The sequence below is a fragment of the Lepisma saccharinum genome, chromosome 5 (assembly GCF_977018435.1).
Source record: "Lepisma saccharinum chromosome 5, izLepSacc3.1, whole genome shotgun sequence".
Classification (NCBI taxonomy): domain Eukaryota; kingdom Metazoa; phylum Arthropoda; class Insecta; order Zygentoma; family Lepismatidae; genus Lepisma; species Lepisma saccharinum.
The window spans coordinates 32,061,021-32,081,395 of NC_139233.1; the positions used below are offsets into that span (position 1 = coordinate 32,061,021).

The 20,375-nt window shown below is 37.8% G+C and overlaps 1 protein-coding gene across 3 annotated transcripts in view; it reads left to right on the top strand.

The window, feature by feature from the left end:
- The window catches only part of LOC145987746 (uncharacterized), a 140,126-nt gene that overhangs the window by 82,476 nt on the left and 37,275 nt on the right, over nt 1-20,375 (top strand). For all 3 annotated transcript variants that reach the window (XM_083122409.1, XM_083122408.1, XM_083122410.1), the window contains exons 11-19: nt 1,597-1,944; nt 5,461-5,689; nt 6,773-6,925; nt 8,434-8,632; nt 10,380-10,513; nt 11,580-11,865; nt 14,445-14,559; nt 18,237-18,345; nt 19,949-20,131. In XM_083122409.1, the coding sequence (XP_082978535.1) occupies nt 1,597-1,944; nt 5,461-5,689; nt 6,773-6,925; nt 8,434-8,632; nt 10,380-10,513; nt 11,580-11,865; nt 14,445-14,559; nt 18,237-18,345; nt 19,949-20,131 (1,756 nt within the window). The remainder of the gene's footprint in view (nt 1-1,596; nt 1,945-5,460; nt 5,690-6,772; nt 6,926-8,433; nt 8,633-10,379; nt 10,514-11,579; nt 11,866-14,444; nt 14,560-18,236; nt 18,346-19,948; nt 20,132-20,375) is intronic.

Here is a 20,375-nt window from a genome sequence, read left to right on the forward strand (position 1 = left end):
CCGTTAGAGTTAGCGGGAAGCAACGAACACAGCCCGACGTTCAGTTCTATCGCGTATGCAATAATGGCTCAGGCAAATCGGAAGCGACGGCGTGTTTTTCCTGCCGAGGAAATCCGAGATATATTGTAGTTGTAAATCTCGCATATTGTAAAAAGTACAACAAGGACCAATAAAAGAATAAACAATACCTAAATGGTATGCCATGGAGCACAGAAATATTAACTAAAATATTGGTTTACGAAATTCATCAATTTATCAACAAAAATTCCCAGGGCAGATTGGGCTTTCGACGAGGAAATTTCCCAGTTAAGAGGTTAAGGTAAGGGATTTAGATAAGAGGATGTTTTCCTCCTGTACTTCGAAGGGTGTTACATGATCATGGGCCCAAAAAGTTTAACTAATTTATTCATTTCTTCATTATTCTCAAGAAATAAGAGCAAGGAAGTAGGGCTGATAATTGAAAGTTCTAACACTTCAAAGCAGTTCAGAATTTTCGAAAATGTTAATGTATATGTTTTCCATGGGGACTATACTATATCAGTCTACCAGAGTTAGTTTCAAAATATTCATAAGGCCCGACCCTGTGGCCGAGTGGTTAGCACATCGCACTGCGATGCCAAGGGTCCCGGGTTCGAATCCCGGTCGGGCTTGGTTGTTTGTTGTTCATCAATTTCATCATTTCATCACTCATCCCCATCTTCGCAAATTAGCCAAGAGGCACAAAACGCGAAGTAAAATAAACTAAATCAAATCAAAATCAAATAAAAAATATTCATAACTTCACATGAGACAATAATTTTATCACAGAATCCTTTCTCCCCACAACCTTGTTGCAATAATAATGAAAATTATGAATTTTGTTTAATTTTGACGATATTTAGACTTCAAAAAGTGTCATGCAGCATTTTTGCAGACACTATAAAATATCTGAAATGTTCCATTGTTTACATTGTAGATGATTATTTCTTGAAATTTTGGAAATTAACCGATACGTGATCACTAGAGGCACAAATTTTTGGTAACTAAAAAAGTGACATTTTGGTACAATTTTGGGTTCAAAAGTGGTAAATAAAATAAAATTTTGGTGTTATAGCGGTGAAAAATTGGATCAAAAGCAGTATATAAAATAACATTTTGGTTTTAAAATTGTAAATATAATCCTAAATTTGATTTAAAACTGCACTTCCTACAAAAAATAAACATATCGCCGCTTCTAATAGCACATTTATGTAGTGACCAGAGTATTAACTTTATTGCTGTACAAAGGGAACCATTTTTGCTTCTTAGATATTTACAGCAGAATTAATCAATTTTCAGTGAATTGCATAACTCACAGGATAATTTGTCCTCTAGAAAGTGCCACGTCAATAAATAAACTAAATTTCATGTTTAAGAGTCTATTTTGCATTTTGCAGTTCATTTCGTGACAAGACAGGGTAGGATAATGCACCTCACACCTTTCAGAAACATGAAACATGAACATTACAATGGGTTATTTCACATTTCGTGTTTTCGTCAAAAACGAAATATGCATGCCTCTATTGATCACAAAGCACATTCACCAGAATTTAAATGCAATTGTTTTTTATTTGCCAGGAGCTCTGCACAGACAGAAACCAACAAACCAAAAGTGCCTGCATCCACCGTAACTTCTTCAAGCACTACAACTGTGACACCACCTGTACCGACAAAGCCAATTAGCAAAACTTGCGCAACAACCACCTCTAATGTTGGCAATTCAGTTGCTCCAACAGCTAGTACAAAGGGTGCCAAAGCTGCTTCCTCTGCGACAGTTCAGTCTCCAAGCACTTCCTCACCAGCTGCAGGGACAAGTGGTGGAAGGAAGATGCCGGCTGCAAAGGGTGGAAAATCTGCAGGAGGATCTAAGGCATCATCAGCCTCATCTTCTGCATCATCATCTAGGTCAAGCACTGCCACAAAGAGGTAACAATAATATTTAATTATGCAAAATCTGTATTGGTGTGTTATTTTATCATCGCAGTAGCTAAAAGTATGGTAAAAATACCAATCGAAACAATTTAGAGTTGTTTAACCTGCCTTAATGAATACACTGTGCGAAAGCTTTCCCCACTTCCCTGGTTTCTATCCGGCCCTCTGGATTAACCCTTTCAATCTCTCTCCTTCCACACCTCTCCCTGGGTGTCTCGAGAGCAGATTTATAATAACTCCGGAATTACAAAGGGAAGGTTTCACATAACATTTATATTTTTCGTCCCTAGGTTCTTTAACAAGTACAGAAAGTTAATAAATATCTGGTTTAAAATAGACAGTACTGTAGTTCTTGGAGTTAATTCTTAAATCAGAACATTTCTTTTAGGATTACATGGGTTTATTATACGTTGTTTATATACATATTTACATAGCATTTCCATGTGTGCATTGACCAAATCAACATAACTCTAAATCAATTAGATGCGTACCTATGGCTTACACCATTGGTACTTCCTTTACCGCAGAGTTAGCAAAACTATCTCTGCGGGTCCACCCTTGATTTAAATGATATTCCATTTCTTTCTTTGCGTTTCCTTACGCCTTCATTTCTTTCCATTTGGGCATCAATTTTAATTCGGAAATATCCACATAATCAAAGCTTTTCTAAAGGGGTCTTTGGGACAGCAACAGGGTTGGCTTTCACCAAATGCTACATTCTTATATCAATCTAGCCACCAAAAGTGGCCTAAACTCGAGGAAACGTTCCCCGTCGTCGAGAAGATGGGGAAAGACTGTACCCCGTTGCATTGTAATTTTCCACAGTAACGGTCTTTTGAAAGACAGCTCCCCCACTGGGAAGCTAAAAAACCGGGGAATCTAATATCCAGTAAAAAGCACAAGCAATAACATATAAAGTACACACATGCAAACTTATTATTTAACCCTACACCTTGTAGCTGGCCAGCAATTAATTAATACAATAACACAAAACCAGTAATGGTCAATCCGACCATTACAACTGTCATCATACTTTACCAATGCAAAGAGATCATATTTGTTAAGAGAAGTTAAAGTTACAAGTTGATATGTATGGATGAATATGTTATAGTTTGTAAAATCTTGTATTTGATTTTGAAATGGCAGTTTTGAATTTCCATCCTCACAGATACTGGAACCTAATATTACATTTTTCAGTGAATCAAAAACTTAAAATATGAGAATATGTGAAATCCAGCAACATAAAAAGAGCCAAAAATGTCCAAAATGCACAAAAAATGGAAAATAGATACATTGTCTGATTCTTACATAAGAGAAATGGACTTCACTATGTTTGCCATCATTTTCAATATCAAGAAATTGTCATTCTATCAATGCGAGATCTCCAAACCTGCATGAAATGCATTGATTATAAAATTTATTCCTTTTCGAATAATATGCAAGGTGTCCAAAAATGAAGTATATATTTTGTTGAAATAGTGATTTTACTCGCAATGTTTTTCATGGTGTATGTTCATTACACATTACTTTCAACATGTGCACCATCCACATCACGACACACTTCCCATCTGTGGGCAGTGCTGCGACAGACGTTCTGGAGCATTGGCAGTGTTATGGCAGCAGCAGCTTGTGTAATGCGATTTTGGAGCTCCTCCAATGTGGTAATGGGTCATATGAACACATGCCCTGTGATAAATCCCCACACGTGGGTGTACGGTTAGAACATGCTGCCCACATCAGAGACCTCCTGAGCCCAATCCATCTCCCTGGAAAGTGAGCATTCAGGAACATGCAGACATGGAAGGCATAATGGCCCGTTTTGCTGACGTGTGTTCACTCAACCCATTACCACATTGGAGGAGCTCCGAAACCGCATTACACATGCGTAACACCGCCAATGCTCCAGAACATATTCCGCACCACTGCTGACAGATGGAAAGTGTGCGCTATGAAAAAACATTGCGAGTAAAATCACTATTTCAACAAAATAGATATTTACCTTTATGGACACCCTGTATCTTTCATCTCAAATTTTGTCACAGATTGAAACAAATGCTGGTATTTAGCATAATGTACAGAGTACACAAGAGTCAGGAAACTGTTAATGGAAGCAAGTAAACTACAAATTTGATGCTTAAGTGTTTATTTTGCAACAATCCTCTGAGGGTCAGGGCCTGCCTGGTGGGTTTTACATTGAATACCCATTGTGTCAAATCACTGCTGTTTTTCTGGGTTTCAAGACTGTACCTTTTCAACTAACTCCCCAATTGTCGTCATGATGCTTTGCCAACAGAAATTTTGGGGGCTCCCAGCAAGAATTGAACCCAAGACCACTTGCACCAAAGGTGAGAGTACTAGCCATTTTTAACTACGCATGAGCCCTTAATTTACATATATGTAATTTTACATTAAAATGCACTTCCTAGCATTGAAATCAATTCTCATTGTAAGAGAATCAGAGGAACATAACTCCAAAAATGTCGTTTTCAGTTTTGTTTAAATAAACTCTCCGAGTAGCTCTATTTGGAGTCTACTTCTAATCCTTAGCAGCAAGCTGGAGTCTCCAATTTACTGAGCCGCCTCCCATGGCAGAGTGGTTAGCGCATCGACTATGATGCCAGGGGTTCCGGGTTCGAATCCTGGCCTGGGCATGCATGTTTGTGAGTGTTCATTCATCAATATCATCATCTCGTCACTCGTCCTTGTAAATTTTATAAATTGGAGTTACATCCCTCTGGTTTTCACGTGTCGATCTAATAGAAACATTACAGTGTGTAATCCCTTATCTCTTGTTTCCATCAAAAGCAGAATATGCATGCCCCTTTTTGGACCTTTAAGCAGTTGCAAACTACTCTAAATTAGCAATGATATGAAGCAGGTAACTTGCTTTTTTCGTTATAGTGATTCTGTTCTGTAGAGGCACATATTTTTGTTAAATAAGAAAGCAAAATTTTGGAACAAAAACAGAGTTAATTTCGGGTTCGAAAGTGGTAAATAAAATAAGATTTTGGTGTTATAGTGGTGAAAAATCGGTGTATAAAATGACATTTGGGTTTTAAAATTGTGAATATAATTCCATAGTTTGATTTAAAACCACTTATTACAAAAAAGAAATAAACATATCCCTTGTAATAGCACATTTATGTAGTTACCAGAGTACTGACTTTATTCCTGTATAAAAGGGTCCATTCTTGCATCTCGAATACTTACAGCAGAATTAATCAATTTTCAGTGAATTGAATAAGTAACAGGATAATTCAAACTTCAGAAAGTGTCCCGTCTGTAAATAAACTCTAAGTTTTATGTTTAATTGTCTATTTCACATTTTGCATCTCATTTTGCATCATTTAGTGACGAAACAGGTCAGGAAAATGCAACTCACACCTTTCAGAAACATGAAAAATTAACATTACAATGTGATACTTTACATTTCGTATATCCGTCGAAAAAGGAATATGTATGCCTCTAATCATTATTGTCTGATAATGCCATCTTGGTTCTTGATTTCAGGCCGTCGCAGAAGCATAGGTCAGTACGGAACTCTGAACCGAATTACACATGCACCCCTGTTCGCAGCATCTCATTTCCCAAACCTGGAACCAGTGCACAGATGGTGCAAGCACCTGTTTTCCATCCCACAGAAGAGGAATTTCAGGATCCTTTGGAATTCTTTGACAAGATTCGTCCCGTGGCTGAGCAATTTGGTTTGTGTCGTGTTGTGCCTCCTTCAAACTTCAAGGTATTTATTGGTTGTAATAGATCTCTTTCCAAATCATGTATACATTAAACCTTGATTTTACATTTTTTACGGGACCAAAATAAAGATACTTAAAACCAGGAAAATTTGATAACATTTTTCAGTGGCCACTGCCACCATCCTCGTTGGAACAGCAAGTTCCACTGAAATTAATCAAAAAAGAAAAAAAACAGCTTTGAGGATAAAAGTGAGTACTAGTTTCTCCGTATTTATATACTACCGCGTCTCTCTTTTCCCAATTATGAATAACAGGATATTTCTCATTTTGTACAAATTATTGAATTTTTATGTTATTTATGTCAGATAATTCTAGCATATGATTTAGTTGTCTGTTTCATGCATGGATTTTCATGTTGATTTTGATATTGATATGCATTGAATTCCGAGAACAAACACACGTGTCAGGGTGTGAAAACATGCCTGGAACTGTTGGAATCACTTGAATGTGATATCATTACAACTTCAGGCAACGAGTTAAGTTGGATTGGTAGAATATCTATTATGGTATGGTATCACAAAGTTTTCCATCGGGTTTTGTTGGTATAGTTAATATTACATTGGTCCATCCATCCCTTTAATGCAATATTAAAAGTAAGGCAACCCCAGGACATTTCAACATGTTGTGAAGGCATGTCGGGGGGGGGGGGGGGGGGTGTACAGTCACGGACACTTCTGACTTGTTAAAATTCCATTGAAAGTTAATGGCAGTGTTCCAACCCTGAAGTGCCCGTAACTATAGACATAGGACCTCAATACATTCACAATATTGGCTCCCCAAGGGTTACTTCCAGTTACTGAATGATTGTAGGATGGATGAGCCTTGGAGCTGCTTCGTACAGTCAGGGACAGTTCTGGGTTGTAGTAACACCAATGACTTTCAATTAATTTGTTACTACCCAGAAATGTCAGTGACTGTACATTACTCGGAAAAATCCCACTTTAAATTAGCCACCCTAGGAATTGAACCAAGGTCTCCCATGCCATACAGACAGCGTTGTTATGATCTAATTATTCCAATGCCATATATAAACATAAAAGTAATACCTGTTTCTTGTTAATATTCAGCCTGAATGCAAAGTGAGTGATGACATGCGTTTTATGGCATACAATCAGTACGTCCACAAAATGTTGCATCGCTGGGGTCCTAACATGAAAGAGATGATGGCTATCAAGAAGTACCTGGAAACGCAAAGTATCTCTTTCGTTCACCCACCTTGGGTAAGTAGATGCATTTTTTTTAGTATTGCATTTTTTTGCATGTGAAGGTAGATGAATTTTTTACATCTGTGATCTTGAACATATTTGTATTGAACACATCAAAATTGGAGGAGAATTCTGCACAAACCATACTTGAATTTTATCACTGGACCAGAGCAGCCACATTTATGAATACTACAGTCTATATTAAGGATGAAACACATTAATTATTACTTTATCAGTATTGGCTGATATAGGCATACTGGTTTATCAGTAGAGCTCGGAAGTTGATGACAGAAAAAGTGTCAAAAAATGACCAAAAAGTAATTTTTACTCTGAAAATGAAAGCTCGATTTTTTCATAAGCTACAAGAGATTAGTTGAATTTCAATAAAACTTGCAATTAGAAATTAAGTATTATTTTCCTGTAGTTTACGGTTATTACAAGCATAAGAAAACAGTTTTTCTTTGTGACGTTTCAGGAGAACACACGCTCCTTTCGTCAGACATTTATTTTCATTTTGACTAAAGATAGTTATAACAATGGTTAGTAATTTTTTAAACAAAAAGAATCCGTTATATAATGGATGTTGTCAATGTTACATTGTTGTAATATAGCAACTTAACTGTGAAAAGAAGCAGTCTGTTTTATTTTTATTTGAGATATATATATATTTTTTAAAATTATGAATCCCAAATATCATCAGGTAATTCAAATTCATTATTGTTTTCACAAAGTCTCTCGATGTTTTCTGTTACATTAAATTTTAAAGATGGTGGCTTACTCCATTTGTGAAAAAGAAAACTCCATACGGGATATATGTTACCATTTTCATTATTTTATTCCAGTGTTCTTAAAATTTCTTATGCTTGTAATAACCGTAAACTACAGGAAAATAATTCTACAATGCAAGCAATGCGTACATACAAGAAAAACTATTAGCAATTAAGTGCTAATGTGTTTTTCTTTATTTTACTTCACTGTTATATGAAATACACTGCAAAGTTTTTCTGTATAAGTCATTCACTTCTTTTCAGAGTAGGCTTTCTACAATACAATAGTTGGTCAGCATTTGAAAATACAGTTGTGTTTCAAATACATCATCATATATTTTTATATTGTATATTTATATTGTTTTAAAACCACAGAATAAAGCAATAATATTGCTGAAGATTCCTGTTAAAAATAATGTGATTTTTCCATTGACCGTATTTTCGATTGGCGAACTTGCTAGACCGTATTTTCGATTGGCGAACTTGCTATAAGGACCATGTCAGGAAATTTTAATGTGAAAGTTATGCTAGCAAATGCATTTAAAATTCACGAAATGAGAGGGGAGAAGAAGAAGAAAGAGAAATAATAGAAAATAACTTCCTAAAGCCATTTCTTGAACCTGAAATGTACTCTGCATTATACAGGAGATGTAATTTTTTTTTGCTTTTCCTCATCAAAAACCAGGGTGTGCATTATTCATGTGTAAATACGGTATTTAATCTCTGTGATAATTATTTGTTCCCCTGTTCCTTTAGATCGGAGGAATGGAGGTGGACCTGCCAAGGCTGTACCAAACTGTCCAGACCTTGGGTGGCTTGAAAGAAGTTATAGAGAAGAAGAGGTGGCAGAGGGTTGCTGATGCAATGAAGATACCCAAGTCTGCGCAGGACAGAGTCACAAAGTTGGATGATATTTACTGCAAGTACCTGTTGCCTTACGACACCCTTTCTCCAGGTAAGTGATAATATACTTAACACCTGGTGGTGTGAATTGAACTGTATGAAGTAACTTATTGAAAAGTCATGCGAGAATTATTGGTCAGACCAGAATTGAACTTGTCTCTGTGGTTTTCTATATCAATGCTGTACCACTGCACTATCAACCTCATCCCTAACTTACACACTATGTGAAGCATATAGAACTCCCAGGGTGTGATTCTATATTTTTTATCATTTTCTTCTTTTGTGTCATTCTGCCATTTTTTGGCTAATCACAATGATGAGGATGAGTGATGAAGGGCCACTTGCAAATAATAATCCGTGCCTTTTTCGGTAGCTAGATTGAAAGACAAGAATTTAATGTGCTCACCTACTGAGGCAGCTGAGTATATTTATGACATACAGCCAACTCTTGATTCTGTGACATTTTATGGTTCTCAGGAGAACCTCCAATACGAGTTGCTATATTGTATGATAGTTTGTATATGAAAATTAAGAACAGAAACTTATCATATTTAGGATTTTTTTTAAATATGTAATTTTATAGTAAATGTTAATTGTTGTAACCATCATATTCCCTATTTTTACACAAGGTGTTAGATGTATCACTAACTTCTGATTTGCAGAGAAAAAGTCAGTATAACCAATTACATTTTTTGCTCTATGAGAAATTACTAGGAGTCAATTTCTAGTTACAGATGGTTAAATAATTGTACTGTTTAGGAATGTACGAGGGAGAGTCAAATTAAAACCATAAAAATCAGACATTAATTACGGGACAGACAATAAACAGCTCAAATTTACATGAGGTATCGACTGTTATTTACAAAACAACCTGATCAAGTGAGCTTCACAACTCCATTTTTGACATTTTAAAGATGGCGCCTCCTGCATACACATGCACTAGCGAAGAGCAGTGGTTTCTTGCCCTCTGGAAGCCTTAAACTTAGACTTTCTACAACAAATGAAATTCAAATATCTATGCATGCTTACCGTGAGCAATTTTACAAATAGAGGACGAAGTTCAACAGTGGCCTCAGTCCGCATGCATATGGGTGGAAAGACCTTCGCAGTGGCTCGTAATTGACTGCACATCAATTCCGAATATTCTTCTTGTTGAGATATACATGTGCTAACTCAGACTTGTATGTGGACTAGCAATGGGACTATGCTAAAATGTAGCAAACTTGTGCAACTTTACTTGCATAAATCTACTAGATAAAAAAGAAAGAAAATGAAGGTTTTCATTCGACTCTCCCTTGTACTACCAAGTAATCATTTTCCCTGACTTTCATTGATTTATCCATATTGATTATTAGGGATAATCTGAAGATCAAGTGTTGAACAATGGAATCCTGATTTTATACCGATTGTACATTGTATCTAAAGATATCTGTTTGGCGGTTATTCAGAGATAGGTAATTTACTCTGATAAGCTTACTTTTCATATTTCCGAGCAAATTTTCTTCGCACAATACATGCCTGATGAAGCCACCAGACGGGTGGCAAAATCAATCGCGAAGAAAATTTGCGTGGAAAAATGAAAAGGAAGCTTATCAGAGTAAATTACTGATTGTACATTTAATTATCCTGCTTCCAACCCATCAAAATGTTAGAATTAAGTCCCATTTTGGGGGGAAAGGGTAACCATTCAGCCGTACCTGTGAAGATTGCGTAATCAAAGTTCTGTAGTCTGATTCACTGAAACAGTTTATACTCGCTCATGGTGTTTTGCAAATGCTTTTAATTTTACCACCAATTAGGTGAAAGGAAGAAGCTGTTTGATGAAGTGGAGAATGAGTGGACAGAGAGGCTGAATAAGTCATCTGGTGAAGAAGGGAGCGAAGATGAATCAGATAACGATACGTCGGACGAGTGTGAAGAGTGCATTGTCAAGGTAAGGGTGTATATCCTCCAGTGTACTGTTGTAACCTATCAGAGGGTATTTTAATATTTCCCAAAATTCCAGAAACAAAGTTCACTCTTGCCATCCATAGAGGAGGGAGAAATAGGCTTTCATAGCCTTTTAGACATACCAGATCAGCAAAATTATTGGTTATTTTACCTATGAAGGAATACACACATGTCAGCTGATACGAAGCAGTAGGGGTATGCATGTTTCGTTTTTGTCAAAAACACGAAATGTGAAATAACACATTGTAGTGTTAATTTTTCATGTTTTTGAAAGGTGTGAGGTGCATTTTGCTACCATGTTTTGTCACGAAATGAGGCGAAGTGAACTGTAAAAGTGAAATAAACTCTTAAATACGAAATTCAAGGTTTATTTACCAACGCGACACCTTCTGAGGTATGAATTATCCTGTGAATTATGCAAATCATGGGAAATTGATTAATTCTGCTGTAAATATTTGAGAGGAAAAACGGATTCCTTTACACAGAAATAAACTTAATACTTTGATAACTACATAAATGTGCTATTAGAAATGAAATTTTAATTTTGTGTAATAAATGTACGTAGCTTTTCAATCAAATATAGGTTTTTATTCACTATTTTAACACTGAAATGCAATTTTTGTACCTCTGTTGATCCTGAAACATGCCCAATTTTTGTACCGAAATCTTGACCTTTTATTCACCATAACTATGTGGCTCTACTAATCAGATACCAGTTAGTCAGTACCATTCCTGCTTTGCATGAGCAACTGGTTTTAGCCACCGAAATCAATACAATTTTTTGTTATTCTGAACAGACATTTGGATTTTATCCATGTTTTTGCCATGAACATAAATATCGCACATGTGATCATCACAACCACAAAAATGGCTTTTTAGAGATCTCTATATGCTTTCCATCATTCATTTATCTTTATTATTGACAGCTTCATCATGTTCGTGTGTTCATAACTTTTACTCATGTATAGTTATGTTATTGTCACTAGTGTGCATGCATCTTTGAACATTGTTGTTATTATAATTCTTAACAATAATATTTATTCTTCCAGGGTCGAACTATGCCTCTGAATGCATTCTACAGAATAGCAAGAAACACTATGAGCATGTGGTTCAGGAGCACGGAACCATCCGCAAGCGAAGTAGAACAAGAATACTGGCGTCTTGTAGTCGGGAGGAACCACCATGTCTGTGTCCACTCTGGAAGCATTGACTCCAGCGTGTGGGGCTATGGGTTCCCGGTCAGCAAGAACAGCCCATTCGCAAAGCACCCTTGGAATCTCAAGGTCTTCACTAACAATAGCGGATCTATATTGCGAAGCATGGGGCCTGTAATGGGTATGTCAGAATTTAAAGTGTTTTATTTATATATGTGTACAGGGTGTCCACGCTAGAGGGATCGAGAAATAAGTGATAATTTCTAGTGAACAGAATGTATTGGTAACATAAACTTTTACTTTTACTTGATACAAAACTCACAGAGTTACAGATGATGTTCAATGTAACTCGATATGTGCACCTTTGGTGGCTCTGCACACATCTAAACGGTATTCAACTTCCCGCCAAGTGTTCTCTAGCATTTGGGGAGTCACAAGCGCTACTGCATTTGTGATGCGGTCCCTCAGTTCCTGCAAATTTCTTGGTCTGACTCCTTGATAAACAACGTCCTTAACATATCCCCAGAAAAAAAATCCAAAGGGGAGCAAATCGGGTGACCTGGGTGGCCAGGCAAGGGGTCCTTCTCTTTCAATCCACATATCGGGAAAACGTTCATCCAAGAAGTCACGCACGTGTCGATGATAATGGGCCGGTGCTCCATCTTGCTGGAAAATCGATCCTGGGGGAAATTGGTGTATGGCGAAGTTCTGTAACATGTCCAGATACACATGTCCTGTGACTGTAGCCTCTAAGAAGAAGAATGGTCCAATGAAAGAGTTCCTCGTCAATCCACACCAGACATTCACTTTAGGCGTGTGTCTCTCATGTTCTTGAATAACATGGGGAATCTCTGAACCCCATATCCGGCAGTTATGCCTATTGATTTTGCCGCATAAATGAAAGGTTGCTTCATCCGAGAAAACAATCTTGTCCAGATACGAGTTGTCATTTTCAATTCGCAGAAGCATTTCAGCTGCAAAATGTGCCCTAAGCAGACGATCATTTGGCTTTATGTGGTGATGAAGCTCGATCTTGTAAGCAGTCAAATGGAGTCGCTTGTGTAAGACCTTGTGAATAGTCGATCTAGGAATTTGAAGTTCGGAACTAGCTCTTCGGATAGACTTCCTTGGACTCCTTGCAAATGCCGTTCTTACACGTTCGATTGTTGCCTCATTCACAGACACTTTCGCATGTTTGCCGGTTTGCGGTAGTAAAGAACCTGTTTCTCGGAGTGTTCTGTCCCATTGGAGAATCGCTTTATGACCAGGTGGATCCACATTCCACGTACGACGAACACGGCGTTGAACCCTAGTAACAGATTTCTCTTCTGCTAGCCATAACACGCACTGAACTTTCTGTTGCGGTGTCCACATGTTTTCCACTGCGCGATCGACTACTGAATGGCGCCTGGCTTCCTTTCGAGACAAAAGCTATTGACGCACATGCGCGACCGTGTAGCTGTCTGAAAACAGTGTTGCACAATCTCGGAGAGTTTCCCTTTCCTGTCATATGAAAAATACAGCAATATCCTTATCTGGTTTTAAATGGTGAGCATTTATTTCTCGATCTCTCTAGCGTGGACACACTGTGTAATAGAATGAGTTTCATTGTATTCACATGAAATTTACTCTTTCATCGTCTGTCGTGGCCTTGGCAGCTGACAAGGAAGGGTCCATTGTGGTTGCAGGGTGGGGGGGGGGGGGGTGGCAAGAGTTTTTTAGTAGTACAAATATAAGAATAAACAACACACCCTTCAGTTTAACCTTTGAAAATTGTAATTAACTTGCTTTGAAAACACACACACATGCATATATGTGTATGCCCTCTTAATTTGCCAATTTTGTAAACCACACTTGTATATAAATACCTATTTGGCACTTTTGGCTAATCGCGACGATGATGACATGATGATATTGATGTAGCTAACAACAAACTCCAATATGACTATGGATGAAGATTTAGATGGGTTAATGGAGAAAGTCACTTCCTGAGATAATGGATTCATAAAGACTAGGCGGGGAGAACTTTAAAGAAGCTCAACCAATATGAAATTAATTGATAAATATTATATAGAGGGATATTCTTGACTAACAGTAAAACATGTGGAGGGTATATGCTATTTGCTAATATTTTTAATTGTTGGACTTTGAATGCTAAATAGCGGACTCATTATTTAATCTTTCTACTTTCATCCAGAAACATCAATTTTCCTTCGGGGCCCAACCGAAAACTGGAGGGGCTCTGCCCCCCCCCCTCCTAGTTTCAATGCCCATGGTTTGTTGTAGAACATAAGAAAAGATTCATGTCAGGAATAAAATATGAAATATATTGGAGACTGCAGGAGAGTGCTCCTGTTTCATAATATATCCTTGAAGTAGCCAAGTGAACTTGACGAAATTTAGGATTACAACCTTACAGTGTATCTAGGTGAGTACCTAGAAAGCATCTCAGTATTAGCAAGCTATCCTTTGCCTGACCCAATTCAGACAATTTCCTCACAATATGAAGTCACAGAATTTTCAAAATTCCCTTTTATAAAGAAAAAAAAAAATAACAAGAGGAGTCAGTAGATTTCCTAAATGAAACAGTCTCCTTCAAACTTAATAGAGGTAAAGAATTGAATAGGGTATCCTATTATCTGAACAAGTGTGCTATTGTACATTATCTTTCACACTACTCACAATTTTTGAAGGACCTGGTGCAAGTTTTTGTACCTTTGTTTTTGGAGTAAGATTCTCACATTTGTTTCTCTGTTTTAGGGGTGACTGTTCCAACATTGCATGTGGGAATGTTGTTCACTGCCTGTTGCTGGTACCGTGATCCCCACGGTTTGCCATGGGTAGAGTACCTGCACACTGGCGCTAGTAAAATATGGTAAGTTGTGTGTTTTTCTGTCACACATAAGATACATAATGTTATTGTGGGTTCCTAGTGGGATCCAATGAATAAATTGTCCTAATCTGGAAAAAAGAGAGAAAGAGAGAGGAATAAATACAGCTTTGAAACCTGAATAGAAAGTTGCAGTTAAGTATGTGCCAGATATACTATCAAAACAATTTAGTGTAAGATATTTGTTTATAATAAATGTTTCTTCTTACACAAATAGATAATAATTCCATGTAACTTTTGTAAAAAGAACTTATTTTATTTACCGATTAATTTTGGTAAGTTATAGAAGGCTGTTGAATGGTATTCTATTAATTTTTATACCAGACCAAATATAAAAGGTAAAAGATCAATTTTGCTCATGGTTGTGCTTCTTGATTTGAAGCTGGCTCACTAGATGTCTGTTATATTTATGTTCAAATTTGCTGGCTCAATGCTACGTCATGTTGAGAGGTCGACTTTTGATTTCTCCACCGAAGTCCCCAGGTTTGAGTCCAGGCCTGGCTGTTCTTGCTGACTGTCCTTTCTTCAATTTCATCATATCATCATAGGCGTAGTTAGAGCTTTATATTTGGCACAGAGTAAAAAAATAAGGTCTTGTACCATCTTAATAGCATATTTTGCAACACAATCACTTGGCTCTTTAACTGCACTGATGTTTGTAAAGGAATATAAATTCACTAAATGACAGTGTTGAAAATTTCTGAATATATGTAGTAGAAAAAAATCAAATTGCATAGAAATTACACACACACAAGATGTTCATAAATGTTACAAACAAATACATCAAAATACACGTCATCTATAACAAGAGACATCTGTCAAACGGTACAATGTTCTTAAACTCATCAATAACTTATTTACATCAATAGAGTAAGCATTTTCCTGTTCCACAAATAGCAAAAGCAGGGCTTCCAATCTATCCTGCTTCTGAGTTGCTCTTAATTTAGTTTTAACTTGGGTAAGCTTGGAGAAAGCTCTCTCTCACACGTCTTGTGACAGGTATAGAAGAACAGCGCTGTAGTACAGAGCATAATTCAGTAAATATCTTCTTTCTCCAATGACATACAGAAATCGAAAATCTATAGACACTCGTTTCATCAGCGATAATGCACACGTTTGTACCAAGTAATGACATTTTCAACTTCTTATAAACTGCCGCTTATTTTCCCTATTGAAATATCTGTCTTTAATTCTCTTTGATAAAGCAGCCCATTAGGTTGTGCCTAGGCACACCCCGTAGCTACGCCTATGCATATCATCACTCATCCTCATTGTTGTGATTAGCCACAAATGGCAGGAAAGTGATGCTGAGTAACCAAAATAAATATACTTTCATTAGTTTGTAATCTTCAGTTGCAAGTAATATTACTATGCACCAATGGATCCTTACTTACACAAACTACTTATGCACAGTGTAGTTCCAAAATGATACAGTTGCTGAACAATTCAGAGATGATATTAAAAAAGGAAGGAATTCAAGTTTTGGAGGATATATTTTAGACACTCAGGAAAAAAAAAACACTCATTGAAATATAAAAGTTTCACTGTTGTATAAATTTTCATTATTTCTGTATGTCCACAGTACAAGAGGATACAAAAAAAATCAAAATAAACTTAGATATTGAGGTTATGAAAGTGATTGTCCACAGTTACCTTGCCTTGAATTTATTTCGTTTACACTGGTCAAAAAAATTAGGGGAGCAAGCAAGAAATCCCAAAACCAAAGTTGGTAAGTCAAAAGTAGCAATGTATTTTGATTAGGTGAGTGTGTCCTCAACCAGTACAATACATGTCTATTGAGTCATTAGCACAACAGAGTTCTAGGTGTGATTTCTGCAAGGTACTGCACAAAATCAGGAGAACAGCACGGTGATAAGACAACAGAAATGGACAGATACGCAACAGATCCATACCTCTAATAAGGCGTGTGTTCGCCATGAACTGCTATGACAGCTGCACATCGGTTTGGCATGGAACCAATAAGGTTATGAACGACAGCCTACGGGATATTCACCCATTCCTCCAGAAGGGCCATTTCCAACTGTTGCAGAGTTGTAGGTGGCGCTGGCCGAGCAGCAATGCATCTTCCGAGTGTGTCCCACACATGTTCAATGGGATTCAAGTCTGGGGAGGACGCTGGCCATACCATTCGTTCGATACCCTCATCCCGTAGCATGGCGTCAACCAGACGTGCTCGGTGAGGTCGGGCATTATCGTCCACAAAAATGAAACGATCACCGATATCTGCAGCCATTGGGACAACATGAGGCCTGAGGATCTCATCCCGGTACCGTAAGGCTGTCAAAGTACCGTTCCGGATAATGTGCAGGGGGGTACGTCGACCAACACTGATCCCTGCCCATACCATTAAGCCACCGCCACCATACTGAGACACTTCGCGCACATGTGTGGGATAATTGCGAGTCCCACGTTCCCTCCAGATGAGAATGCGTCGATTATCTGACTGGAGACTGAAACGCGACTCATCCAAGAAGAGAACTGAACTCCAGTCTCCATGTCCCCACTCACGATGTTCCACAGCCCACTGTCTGCGGGCCCTATGGTGTTGGGCATTCAGAGGGACACACACCATTGGTCTTCTTGCATAAAGACCCCTTTCCCACAGGCAATTTCGTACAGTTTGGCCCAAGACACTTCAACCTGTTGCCAAAACAAGGCCACGTTGCAAGTCAGTTGCAGTTTGCTGCCTTTTCCTGTGAGCCGATAATGCCGCTGCCTTTTCCTGTGATCCGACAATGCCAAGTACCGGTCTTCCCTAACTGTTGTTGACCGTGGGCGACCTTGCCCAGGCCTCCTTTGTACTGTACCTGTCTGTTGAAATCGTGTCCACAACCTGGAAATGACACTGCGTGACACACCAAGGGCTGCAGCCACCTCACGTTGTGTTTGCCCTGCTTCCATCCTCCCAATGGCTCTCCATGAGCTAGATTCCCCTAAATCGTGTTGTTCTGCCATCGTTCCTATTCAACACTACTCAACTGAATCCCACCTGCACTTAACGGTATGCCAGCACCAAACAACCAGTGTTCCCAAGTGACCTCGTGATTGCTCCTCATATCACAAATTCTGCCACGTGCCTTATGGTGTCACTAGAGAGCTCTTCATGCTGATGATTCATCACAGATGAATTGTACTGGTTGAGGACACACTCACTTCATCAACATACATTGCTACTTTTGACTTTCCAACTTTGGTTTTGGGATTTCTTGCTTGCTCCCAGAATTGTTTTGACCAGTGTAGTTCCTTCTAGGTTATACTCTACTGAATAATGAAATGAAATCCTGAATTTGCAACAGTAATGTTTGTGAAATGAAAATCTTTTTGTTTGTGTGTTTTGTTTTTCAGCTGTGTATTACAAGATAAATTTAAATTAAGAAATATATGCATATTATGTTCATACTCTTTTGTTACCATTTATTTTATTCAGCCTCTTCCTTTTTGACTTTTATTTTCTTCAGTTTGTCTGTTGATATTTTTGCTCTGATTAGTTGTCATTCATCCATTCAATCTATTTCATTTTATTCTTGACCCTGATTTTCCATAGCTGTTTCTGTTTTTGTAAAAACAAAGATGTATGTATGCATGCAATGAACTTCTTTTTTCGATCTAATAAAATGAGCAACATTTCATATTATCAACAGGTATGGAATTCCAGATAGTTACAGTTCACAGTTCCGTAAAGCAATGACAAAGTTAGTACCTAGGTATTTAAAAAGCAAGACGATATGGCTTCCTTCAGACACGGCAATGGTAAGTTCTTACAAAGATAGTATTCTTAAGGAATCAGCTTGAATTTATCTACTAATATTGATTGAATATTTTTTGTTCACTACCAATAACCCATGCAATGTGTATAAAATGTTCAGTTTTTATTAATTGCATGTGGATATTATGTGACAACAATGGACTTTGTAGTTAAATGACAGATCTAATTAATATTTGTTTTTTCACAAAATATTAATTGAAATTTTGCAGTAAGCGTAGAAATCTTTGCCTTGATCATAATTAATATCTCTCAATATAACATTGTGCCTTTTGTTTCCAAAATGTAGTGTTATCCTTTAACTTTTAAGGTGGGATAAATATGTGTGAAGAATTGTTTGCATGAGTCTCCCTCGTAGTGGTGAAAATGGATCCTAGCTCAATTGCTGGTGGAAGCTTCAAAATGTCGATGTTGACCCAGCATTGTGAGGACAATTAGGGCATTCTGTGAAAAGAAGTAGTGGGATCTGGTCTCGAAAGCCAAAGTAGAACAGGGGCAATGAGATTTGATGTCATCACCTCACTTCACCCAAAATTAAAACTTCCATATTTACTTGTGTATAGTGCTCATTTTTTTCCGAAAATTTTTGCCCCCAATTACTGTGGTGCATATTATGCACTGAATAATTTGGACAGCCAACATAAAACCACTCATGTTTCACTATGTCACTGCGTATAACACATATATAATAGACACAAATACAATTTACCAGGTTGGGTTTCTTTAGTAATAATATATATTTTTAAAAAAACGCATATAAAAAGTGAAATGGTTGTTTCCCATGATTTTTCAATTTGTATCAGCGATTTTGAGACCTTGAGTAAAGCGTGCCATTCTGGTGCAACCCTGTTGTTCTATGAATATACCACAGAACATGTAATTTGAAAGCAGCAGTACAACTCGCCCTCACTCACATTTGGATCTCACTTTCTTCTTTTACAGAAAAGACAAGATGGTTGCATAAATGAAACCTTTGGAATGCAAAGTGGAGGGAGAAGGGAGGGGGCCTAAGTTGGTGACTCATAGTATACACAAGACTATATTCTTGTCTTGATCCACATAGCAACTGCTTTACGACCTACAACTAAGAAAGCCATTTCTTGAACCTGAATTGCACGAGGTATACTTTTATGTCGCTTTTCCTCATCAAAATCCAGGGTACGCGTTATACACTGCGTAAATGCGGTATTTGGCTGAGCGCTATTGCACCATGAATATTAATGGTTATATATCAGTCTGAAATAGAACAATGAATTTTCTCGCTCCTCACGTCTTATCAAAATTAAGATAAATATGCTGCATCCCAGGAGTCGCTGGAGCAACACTATGCATAATGGTAGAGAAGGGGAGAAAGTGAGTGTGCAGAACAAAGCAGTGCACATTGCTCCAAACAGCGGGTAGCTGTAGCCACATTGCTCCTTCTCGTGCATTCATTGGTTGAGCCCTCTTAAATCCCTACTTGTGTGGAGGACCTGTCTTTGTTTGCTTGCTCCACAGAATGCTGGGACAGAGTATAGTGATGTACTGTGCAGTTTGTCTCATGGATGTAATCCATTTCAACATAACTGTTTCCACTCTTATCTCCTCCAGGTTCCTCCAAGTCTTTTGGTCAACCACGGAGTGTCCCTGTGCCACACAGTGCAGGAACCTGGCCAGTTTATCCTCGTCTTTCCACGGGCTTTCACATCCAGTGTTTGCACTGGATACCTGGTCTCTGAAAGTGTGTACTTTGCCCAGCCTAGCTGGCTCAGTACTGCTGAAGAAGTGTTCAAGGTAAGAATTTTACAGTAGTGTTTGTGGTGTTATGGTACAGGAGTGTCCCTTGCTAGTCATTAACTACTAAAAAGCATGTTTACTGTTCTTTTTATGTGAGGAACCTTCGAAAATGGAGGTCATGAGCAGAGGGACTGAGTTTTAAGGGTTTCTTGTTAATAAAATATTATTACCCCATACTACAGGGTCATCCGTTTGGGATGTCAGAAAAATATAACGCTGTAGCTTTTATGTTAATGTATAT